Genomic DNA, 15791 nt, shown 5'->3' with positions numbered 1-15791 from the left:
ATAGACAACCATTCTGGAAGAATATCTTGTAAGAGAAAATTGATCTAGAGAGAGAAATTTCTTTGGCAGAATTTAAAATAAACACAGATTTGTAACGTTATTAGTGGCCTTATTTTGGCAAAATAAATGGCGAGAAAAAGATTTATGATTTCTTGAATGTCTTCCACTTCGATATAATCACATCTTGATTGTTACAAAAAGATACTACGGATAAATACAATGTAGATTTCATACTATATTCATTCCTATCAAAAGAGAATCTCGGCGAATAATCGTGAATGATTATTCCCCCATGATTAATTGCTCCGTAAAGCTTGTATAAACAGAAAGACATCACTATCATGTGCGTGCTCGCACGCAGAGGTTGGTTGTCTCACGTTAAATTAGCTCATTGTAAATGAGGACGGAATGAATCCCGGTAATTAATATGGCAAGGGTGCGGAGTTATTTCGAGAGGCTCTAGAGCCGCCGCCGCAAGTCGGCTTGTATATCCGCGTTGATAAAGCCTCCTCTCCGATCTCTCTCGCATTCCGTTACACGAATCGAGGAGGAAAGAGAGAGAGAAAGAGAGAGACATTCCGGAAAACACTGACTCGCTCACATATAGATCTTTCTATTCGTAGATCGCGTCGAAAACGCCCACGAGAGGATCGACGAGGAATTTATTTCTACAAACGATTTTTCTTCGTGTTTTTATTTAGTGTTTGTTTTTTTCTTTCTCTCTTTTTCGTGAATTATTAAAAGCCCACGCGACATTGGGCTTATCAATCTCAATGACGGTGCGTTTAGAAAAATGCGACGATTCCCGGCCAAGTTTTTGCGCACACACATATTGATGGAATTATTCATCGTACGATAAAACTGTCTATCGGTCGTTAAGCAGTACCTCAGGGATTATTCACTTAGATCTTCTTTGTTTACTTGGGAAAATTCGACCATTAATATATGATGGTTCTTCGTCATATGATTATTTATCATTTCTTTAATTTCAAGGAACAAGCGAAAGAATCGTACCTAGAATCAGTGCGACAATTATGTATAACGCGAATTTACATAATTGTCTTCGTGAGAAAATTCGAGGGAATGCTTCTCCGCAACATCTCGAGCCGTACTGTTTACAATCTCGTGCTCATCGATTTTTCCGCGCGCGTCAATATGCTCGCGTATTTTCACAAGAAATATCTCGGGACTTTGCGTTGCAAAAATAGAAGGGAGAAGGGACGACGCGATCGTCGAGAAGGAACGAGGTAAACCCAACTTTAGCGAACAAAGACTCCGGACACTCTCGTCGTGGTGGTGTTGGAGCGAACGGTGGTATGTGGTGGCGAACTTCGAGTTACGTGCGCGCGCACACATGTCCCCGTTCACGCATAACGACACGCGACATTTGATAGTGTGTGTGTGTGTGTGTGTGTGTTTGTATATATGTGTGTGTGTGTGTTTACGTCGTCCTCTTCGACGCGCGCTCTTTTTTTTTCTCGCCTCTAACGAAACGTTCCGGGCACCTCCAGCGTGTGTCTGGAGCCATTCACGCCCTGCTGGGTTTCCCACCGGAACCTTTTAAGACCTCGCTTCCACCCCCGCGGCAGCCGCCGCGAAAACCCTTCGGATGTCGTTGTGCAGGAAGAGTCGCCGTGATATGGCTCTATCTCCCTCGTGTCGTCTTCACCTTGTCGCCGATCGTTCCGCGACGCGCTTGTTGGCGAAGCAACCCTTCGAGAAGCCGAGCCGTGTTGGATTCCGTACGAATCCCGGCGTCGGAGAGTTTTTTTGCTCGAGACTGCGTATTTTCCTTCAAGCGATTGCCGACACGTGAATGGACGTTAAATAATTCCAAGTTCGTTTACAAACGCGTCATCAGCTAAGAAATTCCTCCATTGTGTTGTGGTTTGCGTAATGATATCATTGCTCAAGTAGGTTTCTACTCTTCGTGAAAGAAAAAGACATAAAAGTGGCGAAAGCTCGATTATTCGACATCATCGTCCGGAAAATAGCAGACATTAAGTATTGGCATGATTTCTTGAACGAAACATATTCGCTATCCCGCTTGGCCGCGATCTAACATTAATTTCATACGTGGAAAGTTGAATCGCCAAAGTTTCCCGACGTTCGTAAATGATCGATAATAGCAAGTAATCGTCGACATAATTCAATAATTGAAATAATGATTTAATTTTTCTCTTTCTCTCAAGCTTTAAATATCACATGATTCTTTTTCCATACGAAAAATTCAATATATTACATTAAAAAAAAGAAACAATTTATATATATGTCGGCAATGTATTTTATTTTTTAATGCAAAACATAAAGTATTTTCTTTATTTTTGGATGAGAACGTATTTAAATTTAAATTGTAATTAAATAGGTCAAATGGATGCTGAAGAGTTGCTATCGTATTATTATCGTATGATTGATAATTTTCATTATCGCAAAAGAAAAAAAAAATACGAGCGATATTTTCTAAGAATAATAAATCAGTGTCTCTTATCGTGACGATTAATCGAGAGATAGTTACCAATAATCTGTCTCACGGAATTGACAAGATTCGTCACTTTGTCGAGATAGAAAGCATTCTCGGCTACATACAACTTTCACCATGTATAACTTAAGTAAAGATCTTTGTAGCGACAGAATGTGATGCAATCGGCAAAGAATGTGATTCGATATTCGCTTTTTATTCTGTTATAATCGCAAGAATCTTATGCAAAGGGAGACCTCACGACAAAGCATATTGTGCGAAAACTATTTTCTCCAGGATATATTTACCCAAATCTTGTAAAAAATTTCCTGATCTTTCAGGTATTTTTGTTTAAAATTCCGGAAAAAGAGAATTTTTAAGTGCAACTTTTTCAAATAAGCTTTTGTGTGCTTTTTAATGCTATTCAGTTATATAAAGGAAAAATAATGAGTTTCAAATATTAAATTTAGAAAATGTGACAAAAACTCGATGACCTGTGTAAGATTATTATTTTTCACATGTATAAAATGTTTATTCTTTTACCATTAAAAATTACAATGAAAAATATATAGGTATTGTATATTTTTAGTATTTTGTTAAAACATTAAATGTATTATGGAAGAGATTTTTTTTTAATTTCCTTTTAAAAAAAGTCCCAATAAAATCCCATAACCATTCCCTGATTTTTCTAGCATTAAAAAAGATATTTTTGTTGAAAATTCCGGACAAAGAGATTTTTTTTAGAGATTTTAGATGCAACTTTTTCAAATAAATTTTGTACTGTGTGCTTTTTTAATGCTATTCACTTACACAAAGAAAAAATAAAGAATTTTAAATATCAGATTTGGAAAAGATACCTACCTAAGATACTCTGTTTTCATTAACTTGCACGCGCTTATTAAAAGTGCGTAGGTTGATCTTGTCTGACTTTTGTTGCATATCCTTTTTTTCAAACTTTACACGCTGTATATATATATATATATATATTCTTTCATTTATCTACAATACATACACGCAAAAATGGTCATTTATCGACGCATCCGCATCGCGGCTGCGTCAACACGCACGGACGCTTACAAGCGTGAACGAAGGGAAGGAAGGGAGAGAGCGAGAGCGAAAGAACCCGGAGAAGCCGAAGTCCTCCAAGAACAGATCTTGCACATGTAACGTTGCGACCGACCTTTATAAACAGGATTACAAGTGTTTAGAATAAAATTGAATAGTAGTTGGGGTTAATCACGCGTCATCGATATCATCTACGGGAAAATAATCGAGACATTTAGCTTCGCCCTTACTGCATTATATCCTTAATCTATTTTCGCGAAACGCGATACGCGTAAACAACAATTTATTTCCCTCTGCCTTTCCTTCCTTCTTTTGTTGGCGATAGGATTTACCGGTAGCTGGAATATCAACGTTTCTCAAGCAGCGACGCTCGAATCCTGTTATTTGTGCGTTTTTTAAAAGACGTATGTTCGTAAATCCATTACAACAAACTGGCAGCCACCAATTACGCGGACGCGCGATTTATACTGGAAAGATGGCGGACCGGGGGAGATTGAATGCGTGGTCGATCTTTTCGCTCGCCTGCCTTTCCTCGATGACCGCTCCTCTTTCACAAGCCGCAGCTTCTCTCTCGGGTATGCATCTTTCTCTCTTCATCGAAATCGCAACCATTGGCAAGAGCGAGCGAGAATCTTGCGGCTCTCCCTTCGGCTTCTCCGGTGCGAATTCTTGTACGACAACGGCATTACGTGGCCCTTCTTCTCTCGACAAATTAGCCAGCAAGCGGAGACTTTTATATAATGTGCGGACAGAAGAGATCTTCAATTAAAATTTAACAGAACGCCGAGCGGTTCCAGATTGCCTTTCTCGTCGAGCAGTTTGCGAAAAACAACGTCGCAGAAAAGCCAAGTAATTGGAGCCAACTACTCGATACGACGTAATTAATTATTCCCCTCTTTCTCTCTCCACACTCGACAACATCGTAATCGAATTATCCCGCATCTGCCAAATAAATTGAAGCCGTGACGAAAATTCTAATAGTATACGACACGGAAAAGATTGTTTAACGCGCGATGTTTAATACGACGGAGGATGGATAATAATGCAAGGGTTTACAAATACGGACGGATTGTTAGTCGGCGAGCTTAATGCGACGTGTGAAGCCGTCACGAAAAGTCGCGAGCATTACACGAGAGCGGACGGCGACAGTTCCACGTTAATTACGTCCGTCTGAGAGACGGAACGACAGACGCAACGCGGGAGGAGAGTTCCGCGAGTGCGGCTTTAAAAACGTCACCGCGCGCGCTCGCGTACGCCTGTCGGAGGGCAATGAGATCTATTTGAAGCGTTAAAGACTGCTGTTAAAGTGGCGGTAACTCGACGTTAAGAAGGCGCGAACGTCGCGAGTATCGCGACGGGATATTTTTACGCGGCTCGTTGAAGCCTTTATCGACGCCGAGGGAAATTCTTACGAGCATCCGCTCCGGTCCGCCGGAATTAAATCGGCCGAGGAAAAGGACTGCTCGTGAATTGCGATGAACTAAATTTTTTCTCTCTCTCTCTCTCTTTCTTTCTCATACGGTTACTTTTAGATTTATTTATATCAAATTTAGTATTATATTAGTCGTATATTATGCATATTACATTTTAAAAGTATTAAAAATATTTTTATATTTTTTAATTTTAATTGACTTTTAATATATTTATCGTTACTTAATTTTTTTGCGCTTGTATATACTGTATATATTCTGAAACATTCTGCCTTTTTTTTGCTTATTCAATTCTCATTTCAATTTAATAAGGGAAAAAATAATAAATAAATTTCTTTTTTTTTAAATTAAAATAAATTTTTTTTTTTTTTTATAATCTATTAAATAATACAATTAATTTTTTAGGAATATTTTCCTACATATTTATTTTACACAATTGTTTAGTCTCTAGATTTCAAGAAGTTGATATCAGAGTAAAATAAATCGTCTATCTATCTTTCTGTTTATCTCTCGATGTGGGGCTATAAAAGATGGGCTATAAAAGAATTAATTTTTTCGAACTTCTTTCTAACATACTTGCCACACTTTTCTCAATCCGATTGAATCGATTTCCGCGTGTCTCTCGTCAACCCCTCCGATATTCGCGGGAAAAAAAAAAGAGTAATAAATTCGCGCGCGCACGAAACGAGGCCGTTTCTATGCGGATGAGACACGTGCACCTTTAAAACCGGCAACCGGTTTTCACGCGACGTGCGTGTAAAGACGAGACACACTGCATCCTGAGACCGTTCGGCAAGTACGTGCGAGAATTCGTGGCGTAATTGCCGATTCCGTCAATCATCGGGCGACGGTGTTTTCATGCCGCTGCCAAATCCCGCGTGATACGAGATAAACAGCGCGTAATAACAAAGTATAACCGGATAACGACGGCATAATAATGCGAGTTAACGAAGTGAGCGGGGCCACGAAATTCTCTTTTCAGACATGCGATCGTGAGAAGAGCATAAAATGAAAGGCTAATATCTCGTCGGGCATTATTGTAAACCGATGCGGGGAGCCGGCCACAACAAAGTTGTACTTTTACTCTGTAATTACACGGGCGCGGCAATTTGTATATCATTAAAGTTATACTACGCTATTGGGAATAAAAAAGTTCCGCACGAATCTCGACCGGATATATCCTTAATAAATTCTAATTAACCGGCGAGTAATGATCGAGAGAGAAATATCAAAGAGATGAAAGTCGGATTCTGTCTTTATATAGCCCTTTCCTAATTTGATTTTTCTCTTTCTCTCTCTATCTTGGGGATATCGCCTAATTACTGGTTCATGAAAGCAAGAGGAGTGGCGAGAATTAGCGAAGCGCTCACATTCGCAATTGAGCCAGCTCGTCGATCTCTCGCGTCACTCCTCCGCCAAGAGTCCGCGTCGATTCCCTCGCGATAACAATGGCCGCGAACAGCGCAAAAAGAGGGCGGCGTGAATGAAAGCGAGAGAAAGAGAGAGAGAGAAAGAGAGAAACAGAGAACCGACAGAGCACGATCCTGAAAATCGATATCGCGGATGCCGAGGCGCTTCCGTGTCGACGGTCGTAATTATATGCCGCGGTGCACGATATACCGCGTTGCACGATTCCCATTATTGCCATCACGGTAGTGTAACTTATTGTTAGCGAACAGAGCACACGATGCTCGAGCGTAGATAGAGCGATGCCGCTGAATGACGGAACGATCGCGACCAGTTTAACCATTTTAGTATGTGCGCGATCGCACACATACATACATATATATATACACTCACATACATACATATATATATATATACACTCTAAAATGCACTCTAAAAAGCGTGGTCTCCCTCTTCGAGTCTAATAATCCAACGAAAAAAAGATCTGGAGAAAAACTGTGATCGTAATTTTTTCTCAAGCTCTACTTTATTTTTATATATTTCTTGAAATTATGATAATTTCTGTAAACGTTTAAACGTTTTTTGAACGATGTTGCGATGTAGATCCTTTACGATTTATTCTACAGAGTGTATGTTATTACTGTTCCTTATCAGCACCGATGATGATTTCAAGGAGACAAGAGAGAGATCACTGGCAAATATTAAGTAATTAAAGAGCTATCGAGATATAATTAATCCGCAATTAAAATTGTAGATTTTACGACTCGCCCCATTCCATCTATGGCGAGTCACGTTATAAATAGAGTATAAACATCAATTATCGCATATGCTTAGAAATCATCGGTACAAGGTAGTAATTATCTTACGGCATGGACGCGCACTTGTTCGTAAACCATAACAAATTTCGTAACGCCATTTAGATAATTATACATAATTACTACACTTATGTACATGTTAATCATTCGTTTCCAACGGTATAACCGGATCTCCTACTCCATTTACGCGATATACGTATGTAGATTGCGAATAATTGAACGGCTCATCGTCAACGCGTTCTAACCTACATTTAATCTCATATATTGAATGTGAGGGAAGACATTTTTTTCCCGTGTGTGCGATATGCATTCCAATGAGGTGAATGCTGGAGGATACTTTGTTGCAAATATATTAAAATATATTAACAAATCAAATATGATCAAGGTATCTTGAGTAATCGAAGCGTTAGATGTTGCTTAAGTTTCACCGCTCAATACTTGTATTCTAACGAATTCATAAGACTTGGATAATCTTATTGGATCCCGAGAGATGTGTTGCAACGAGAGGTACGGATTATATCGAAATAACACGGCGCAAAGTTTCTCCTCAAATTACTTCACGTCCCAATGAATCAATCAAGAACGCGGTATTTATAAAGTGACGGTACCGCGTTACTCATCAGCACGATTTATGCAAATTCTTGACTCTATTGGAAAGAAAAAAGAGAGAGAGAGAGAGAGAGGTCTCGGTATAATATTTTTATTTATTTTTTTTCCCCCGAGAATCGGCGAAGCTGCGCCTCCGTGTCCGGAATACATGGAGGCTTCGACTTTGACGTTGCGGCAAATAATAATGCAATTTACAGCATTCACTCGCTTACAACGGATCCTCCGCGGCTGCGGCGGTCGATGCGGGCAGACCTACCCGTATTATTGCTGCACCTGCGCGACCCTCGGTGCACTTTACGTGCTCGCCGTTTTTATCGAGCATTATTTATTTCCATCTTCCTCTTTTTGGAGAACGCGCGATGCGCGGCGCCGTCGCACATGTATCATCCCGAATCGAAGTTTTGCACCGATTTTAATGTCAACTTTTTCACCTCTATCGATTCTCAAAGATTTCAATAGGAATCTTAATTTATTTGAGCTCCTACTTTGAATTTTAAATTGACAGTAAACGAATAGTTTCCCACTTGGAGGAGCTTTCAACCAAGCTATAAATTAAATAGTTTCAAAAGAGAGTTTGATCTGACTGCTTAAAATATCAAAGTAAATCTTTGATCAGAAATTGAGATTGAAAATAGGAAACGAGAATTTCGACTCGGAATTCCATTTACGGAGAACAAAATTGTAATATCCGTACCGGATGTCCGAGAAGCGTCGCGTACTTCCAGTATCGCGACAAGTTTTACAGAATCGATCTTTTTGCGGGAAGGCAATTTTTGAATTTTTGAAATTATAAAAAAGATGAACAAAACTATCTCGAGTCAGATTTTACTTTTTCTTTATATTCCTTGAATATAACATTATTATAATCTGTTTGTGTGTTGACATTCCGCGATTTGCATTACACGCAACTGGAATTATACATTTTTCCTTCATATTTTAAATTCTAACAAATTAAACGGTATCGTTAATAAAATCGTTCAAACGATTTCCGATAAATTCACCAGCAAAATTCCGGACAGGATCAAGCGGAGGAAAAACTCAAATGGAAAGCGCGGCTGAATATTCATCGCGGACGAACTAGAATCTTAATTACCGCCTATCTAATTTAACTCGACAAGCGACACATAATATATCTTTATAATGCCGTATCGTCCAACGTTTTGCTAACATTAATGTTATCCCGCATATTCAACAGTGTATTTTAATATCGTATTTACCGAGCGATTGCTACAAACATGGATTTATGCGAGCGCTAAGATCGCAGTATCGTCATACTTTTTTGTATAAATTTTGTAAATGTTTGCGTGTTTTCTCGATCTATTTTTAAACGATATCCAGTGCTGAAACTTGATTTCAATCTTTTGTATGTAGCATTAATCACATTCGAGTATTACGACGAATACATAAAAGGCTATAAATATTGTGGAGTTTTTTTTAAACTGATATTATTTCGTAGAAAAATGATTATGAAGTTTATTAAGATAGTAAAACACGTTTACAGTTCCAACGGTACAGTTCTTTACAGAGTACGTGTATTAAAATTATATTGATTATCTATTTTTATGTACGAAGAGCGGAATAAATCCTATTAACGAGATAACGTTGACATAGTTGAAATTATTAAAGTTGAAAACCGGGCGGGAACTCGTTTTCAGTCAACGTTCGAGCAAACATGTATTTACATTTATACTTCAAATATCTTTTTATTATTAATTTGCAAATACTTTTTTGTTATTCTAGTTATTCACAGTCGACGAAATGCGTGTAATCCAACGGAAATATAAATAGTTGGAGAGCATTTATTCGATATATATATGTATATCGATTTATATATATCAATCTGTCTGAGATTACTGACTTAAGAGAGACGCAGGAATTTCTACTTATGTGCTCGTTTATTTTACCCCTAATAACTTCCTACACGTAAAATTACATCGCGAAGATTCTTAATTATTATTCCGTTCGGAAAAACCACGAACACGCGTGTGTCGATCATCACCATAAAAATAGCTCGGATGCGATGATTTCATTAAGTCAAAAATATCGATATCGATGAGAAAGAGACCTATCGTTCATAAATCACCGATTGCAAAGTTCTCGCTTTTACCGTAAAACTTTCGATATAATTAGATCGATACGCGAGTAATTAATTAATTAATCTTCTATCTTTTACAAAGGAATGCAGTGAAGTAATGTAATGTTATATTCGTATTCAAAATTCTTTCCATTCGCGTTTCATTTGCATCGATTAATCGCATATTTTCTACGCACAATTCGTTGCAGAGAGCTAATAAATTAAAGGGCGCCCATGTATATGGGAGGGGGAGGGGGAAGAGGATTTTAGTGCGTATTCTGGTCAAAACAAATTTAACGCTAAATGCGTCAACTTCTGGGCATCGTTTCACATATAACTGTCGTAGTTTTCGTATCGACGTTGATTCTCGTATTAGAGAAATCAGAATTCGATGATCGCATTTAACGCCATGTGACAGCATTAGAATGCGGGACCCTTTTCCATCGTCGCGTCACGCGCTCGAGCGACGGCCGTCGCTGAGTTTCCGCGCCTCGCTCGGTTCAGCCTCTCTAGCCTGCCTACGATGAAGGCAGGTGAGCGTCTCTCTAAGGCGATCTCGCTTTCTTCGGGCGAACTCGCGCAAATGTTAATTGTGCGCTATTATTGGCAACGACCGGTCGCGTAGAATTCCGCTTCTTCGAAGAACCGGCGATCGGTTCTCGTTCCGAGAGAGACAGGGACTCTCGTCTCTCCTCGCGAAGCAAGTTGCTTACATAAAGGCACGATTACAGGCAATAAATGGAAAATGCAACAAACACATCGAACCTCTGTTTGTATCTGGTATGTTTACAAAACATATTTATGACGATAAATCTACGTCGGTTTTGAGTAAATACAAAACAGATTCCTCTGTGTCATCTTTCGTTCGCTAAATTATTCGACATGTATCGAAAAATTCTGAGTTTCAATATTGATTACATCGGCACGATTTGTAATAATTGTTTCAGTGACTTACCTGGGACGCCGACGGATACGAGTATCCGAATTGCGCGTACGCTGACATGTCTGGAATTTACGCGCGTAGACGTGCAGCTCTCTCCCCTTTGCTCTCCCCGAATATACGCGAAACGGGGCACAATCTTGCACCTGCACGCACTGCACTCTCTCTCTCTCTCTCTCTCTCGCCCTCTATCGCTCTCCCTCTCTCTTTTTCTCTCTTCTTCACTGTGTCTCTATATGTCGCGCGACAATGTCGTTAAACGGAAAAACGAGACGGCATCAAAGATCTGGCATCAGGCTGCGCCAAAGTCCTGGTCGGCCGTGACCGACCTCATGACGCACGTTTTTCTCCAGCAATCACACGATTCATCAATGAGACGTCATCGCGCACTTCAATCCCGAGTTCCTGCTTGACGTTTGCGAAACGTGGCGCGAGATCAGCGGCAACGCGCGACCGAGCTTCCTCTCGTCGCGACAACACGGAGCGGCTCGCGGTTCTTGACGAAGCGGCGCGTCATGAAAACAGCTGGCACGGAACGTGACACCGGGACGCGATATCGGGACGACGACACCGGGAGAGAAACGGGACGGACATTCGGATAGACGGACATTCGTTTCGCGCGAGCGAAGCGTTCGCGAGCGCGTTCAGAATATATAGAAGCGTACAAGTCCTCGTTCGTTCGTTCGGTCCGTCCCCTGCTCTCACAGGGCACTCCAGTCTGCGACTGACTCGGCAACACTCACACCACTTCAGCGAGCTCCTCCGGCTCCGCGCTCTCTCTGTCGCGGCTCCCCCTCTGGCGAGGAAAACCGAAAGCATCGGGTATCCCCACCAAGAATCATGGGTGGCGACTGGAATGGAACGGAGCAATCGCGGGATCGTTCGCTTGTCCAAGGGCGGGATCTATGGGCCGCCCGGCCGTCCAGGATTGGTCGTGAAAGTTATTTTTTGAACGTATCCATCGACGTCGCGACGCCTTTCATCCCCTCCTGCCCCACCACTCGCCAAGGGTGGAAGTATCGTCGAACGATCGGCGTCGCGACGCCCTGTCTCGATGCGGGATGCTGCACGATCGCAGCTGAACAAGGAAAAACGAGTATGTTTACGCGGCTCTACTCTTGTCAACTCGACGGCGAGGGACTTGAATAAATCCGCGTTTCTCCGTCTCTCCCCCTTCTTCTCACCCCAGCTCGCGCGCGAGGAGGAGCGGACTTCTTTCGGCCGATATATCGCGTCCAGGCCCGAGATCGTAAAATACGCGCGATTGTCAAATGTCAGCGCGATAAAGTTCCCCTTCAAAGCGCAGCGAGCTGTCTCGAATCTTAAGAAAAATAAATTTTCGAAAATCCAATTTAAGTTGGAAGAAAATACATTAATGTAACTATAATTCCGAATATATTTTTCAAAATTCCTGGCAGCGAATTTTATATTATAAATAATATATCTCCGATATACATATATATACACACACATATCATAATGAAAAATTTACTAATTAAAATTTTTATCATGTATATTGCGCTTTCGGAAAAAAGTTTTACATAGGGGATATCAATAGACAAAGCATGGTCATCCTATACAGTATCGTACATTTCTGGAGCCAGTGTATAAGCCAAACATTTGTTCTGCCATTTGTTGGCCTATTGTTCTCCCATTGAAAATTTCACGAGCGATGGACGAGAAGATTAGCCCGTGGGATTTACCCCGTACCGTGCAACTTGAATAATTTCACGGGTTATTAGGTCGTACCAATGGGCCGAAACCATTAAACGCGCATGAAATACTTATCCGCAAAATTAGCGTAAGAGATTGCTGTGTTCGTTCATACGCAAAAATTTTTATCGTCCAGGAACGTGATTCGATAAGCGATTGCCTTTCATTCTACGATAAAAACCGAATATAATTTACCAAATCATTAAATTGTACATACATTAAATAATACTATTGATTTAAAAATCAGAAAGAGAAATATCTAATCAATATTATATATTGACAAGTTTTGAACAAGCTGGCTTATTACGAAGGAAATGATCTAAGGTCCGTTTCCTTCAAGATAAAAATATTTGCTGAACAAGAACAAAATCGGATAAAAATGGTAGGCGGGCTGTCACGAGACAACGAGAAGGATACTAGTTACAATGCAATAAGTTCCGCCGCTACTAATAGGATTAACTGACAGGTTGACGAGGTGCTCAAGACGAGATAAACATCCCTCAGAGGATCTTGTACCTGCACCTCGGGGTACCTCGAGGAAACGAGCCCCACCCGATGATTTATTGTTCTGCGTAAACCTGGTGACCTGCCGATCGTATCCGTGAACGAACATAATCGGAGCCATAATACAAACGTTTTTGTAAAAACTTGTCTCAAAACCGCAGATTTTGTTACACTAGGGAGGCTCAACTCCTGCCACAATTCTTTCTAAGGAGTCACGCGCAACATCCGAACATACATAATCTGCGTTTAATCCTCTCCGGAAAATCATCGCTAAATGGAAAAATCACACAAAACATTATATTCGCAGCGCACGTGTAAAGCTTAAGGATTTCCGATTTTTCGGAAGTTTCTTATTTTTCGAAATATATTTATAATATAGATTTTTAGGAATGTATTTTATAAAGCACAATTATATATATATTAGGATTTTATTTAACTATCACACCCATGACTTTCAAACCTTGCACATATCCCGAGTTAATATTTTTCTCTCTATTTTCAATCTAACATTTATTTTGATACTTTTACCCGAGTCGAAAATTTTCTTCGCCTTTCAACATCTACTTTGATACTTTAAACAGCCAAATCATCCTATTTTGAAACTATTTAATCTATAGTTTTGTCGAAAGCTTCTCTCTTTTAAACCTCTAAATGGGAAACTCTTCGTTTATTGTATATTAGAGATGTGTAAAGTGAAAGTTAAATTCCTATATAAATTAAACCTACTGTAATCTTCTAGAAACCATCCATAAACTTGAAAAAATTTAGATTGAAAATAGAAGCGAAATTTCGATGTGTTGTTTTCTCGAAATATTACAGTTTCTTTTTTGGACAAAAATAATGAAATTTTTTTAAGTAGAAGACAACGCATACAAGAAATCTAAAAGAAATTTTTTTTCACAATTCGCATAATATTGAAAGTTTTTTTTGATTGAAACAAAGAAATCAAATAAATTTTTAACTTATAAATATGACTATCGTTTAAACTATAACAGAAAATATTGCATGGAAACAAAATATGGCAATACCTTAGAGAATTGATTTTTCACTTTTTTATATATTTTTTAATAATTAACAAAAAAATGAAATTTATTAATCTCTTATTCGTAGTTCGTAAACAATAAAAGAATAAAACGTATTTTATGTAAAATTTCAGCTCGATTGATTTATTTGTTTTCAAGACATTTTATGATATAGTTTCGAAATAAACGAGTCAAAAGTTTTGCATCAACGTTACTGACAGATAAAGAAAAAAAAAAGAAAAGTTTATATATCACTTAAAAAAAAAATACAATGGATAAGAGAGAAATCGGTTTCTTTTTTTCTTAGAAAAATCGAAAATTCCTCTGTAAAGGCTTTTCACGCACAGGTCAAATATCATATTCCCCAAGTAATCCTTTACAGAATGTAAATAAAATGGTACGACGATAAATAAGGTATGACGGGTACAAAAAAGCAGTGTAATAAGATCTTATTAATGTCAGATGTTTGAAAAATGATTTATGATTTACATTCATCAAAATAGAAAAAAAGTGAATTATATTGAAATTTAAAATTTAAAATAGAACACACGAGTTTATAGAGAGAAACTTTACTTTAATTTGTAACACAGATATTTTTGTGAATAAAAAATATTTTAACAGCAAAAAGATATTTCCCGTTCGGACTATGCAATACGTAACAATACTATTCGTGACGAACATCGAATAATTAAATGAGAAGAATGACGCGACGGATGCGGAGATGACAAAATGAAATGTGGCGGCAGCTGGTACGCAATGTGAAAATATCACTCGGATGTTGAACGTCCATTTGTTTCATTGTTGGACGTAACATTTATGATTACGGGAAAACGAAACGCGCGGGGCGCTCGCGGTTCGTCAGTTTTTATCGTTACCCTGTTATACTATCACGTATGATTCATAGATAAAAGAAATGATATCATCGCGGGAACAGAGGGCCATTTTCCGCAACATTTTATAGTGTAATTATTTTACGAGTTGCAGCCGGATTTTTGTTTCGCGACGCAATTTTCGATTCTTAGACCAGCTGATTATTTAACATAATGAAAAAAAGGCTTTCGTATATTGGATATTGATATCCGTAAAAATTAGAAAAATATTCGATTTCTATGCCTGCACGATTCACGCTTCTAACTGGACAGCGCCCGTTATAAATCTCGGCTGGAATATCCGCGCCTAAGCTACGCCAGGTCGTTTGCTGTTTACAGCCGTCAAGTTTTTCGAGTGTGATAAAGCCAAGATTTCTACCAGAAGAAGGGACTGTCGGGTCCTATCTCGCCGGTCGGTGTGTGTTCATTACTTGTTCGCGGGTCGAGTAAAAGTTAAACGACCGTGTCGCGCTCGAGCTGTCCCTCTTTGGCGATAAGGATGCTTAATAAGGCACCAAACTGTCCACCTTTCTTCCTACTTCCTCGCTTTCGTTTCTCCCTTTATATTCCTACATCGACCCACACAAGTTTCGTATCTTTTTTTTTCAAATTTTTCACTTCTTCGAAATAGTTTCAACAATAAATAACGCAAGGTTGTTTAAGCGAGAAACTGAATCCTTTTTGTTAGATAGAACTTTCTTTTTTAATGCGCATCTCTCTCTAAATCCATTCATCTTATTATATTATACTATTGTAATACCTCGGCTAGCTTTTATGACTGCTTTACGAGATTTTCTACTGCTCTTTCCAAAAGCAATCTATCAAGGTGGAATCATAAAAGTGGGTCTAATTCGAATGGCGCGATTCACACCGCGGAATAAGACA

At 39.2% G+C, this 15791-nt stretch overlaps 1 protein-coding gene across 2 annotated transcripts in view; it reads right to left on the bottom strand.

Moving 5' to 3' along the window:
- The window catches only part of LOC115239167 (homeobox protein araucan-like), a 62598-nt gene that overhangs the window by 29676 nt on the left and 17131 nt on the right, over positions 1-15791 (bottom strand). The window contains exon 1 of one of the 2 annotated variants that reach the window (XM_029813536.1): positions 10814-11518. The exons of the other annotated variant lie outside the window; for it this stretch is intronic. Coding sequence (XP_029669396.1) covers positions 10814-10861 — 48 coding nt within the window. The 5' untranslated portion in view covers positions 10862-11518. Of the gene's footprint in view, positions 1-10813; positions 11519-15791 lie in introns of those variants that run through there. 2 annotated transcript variants of the gene reach the window in all.

The sequence above is a fragment of the Formica exsecta genome, unplaced genomic scaffold, assembly GCF_003651465.1.
Source record: "Formica exsecta isolate Colony F162 unplaced genomic scaffold, ASM365146v1 scaffold365, whole genome shotgun sequence".
In the NCBI taxonomy this organism is placed as follows: domain Eukaryota; kingdom Metazoa; phylum Arthropoda; class Insecta; order Hymenoptera; family Formicidae; genus Formica; species Formica exsecta.
The sequence above is the reverse complement of the archived record's forward strand: the minus strand, read 5'-3'. Positions and strand labels throughout refer to the sequence as shown.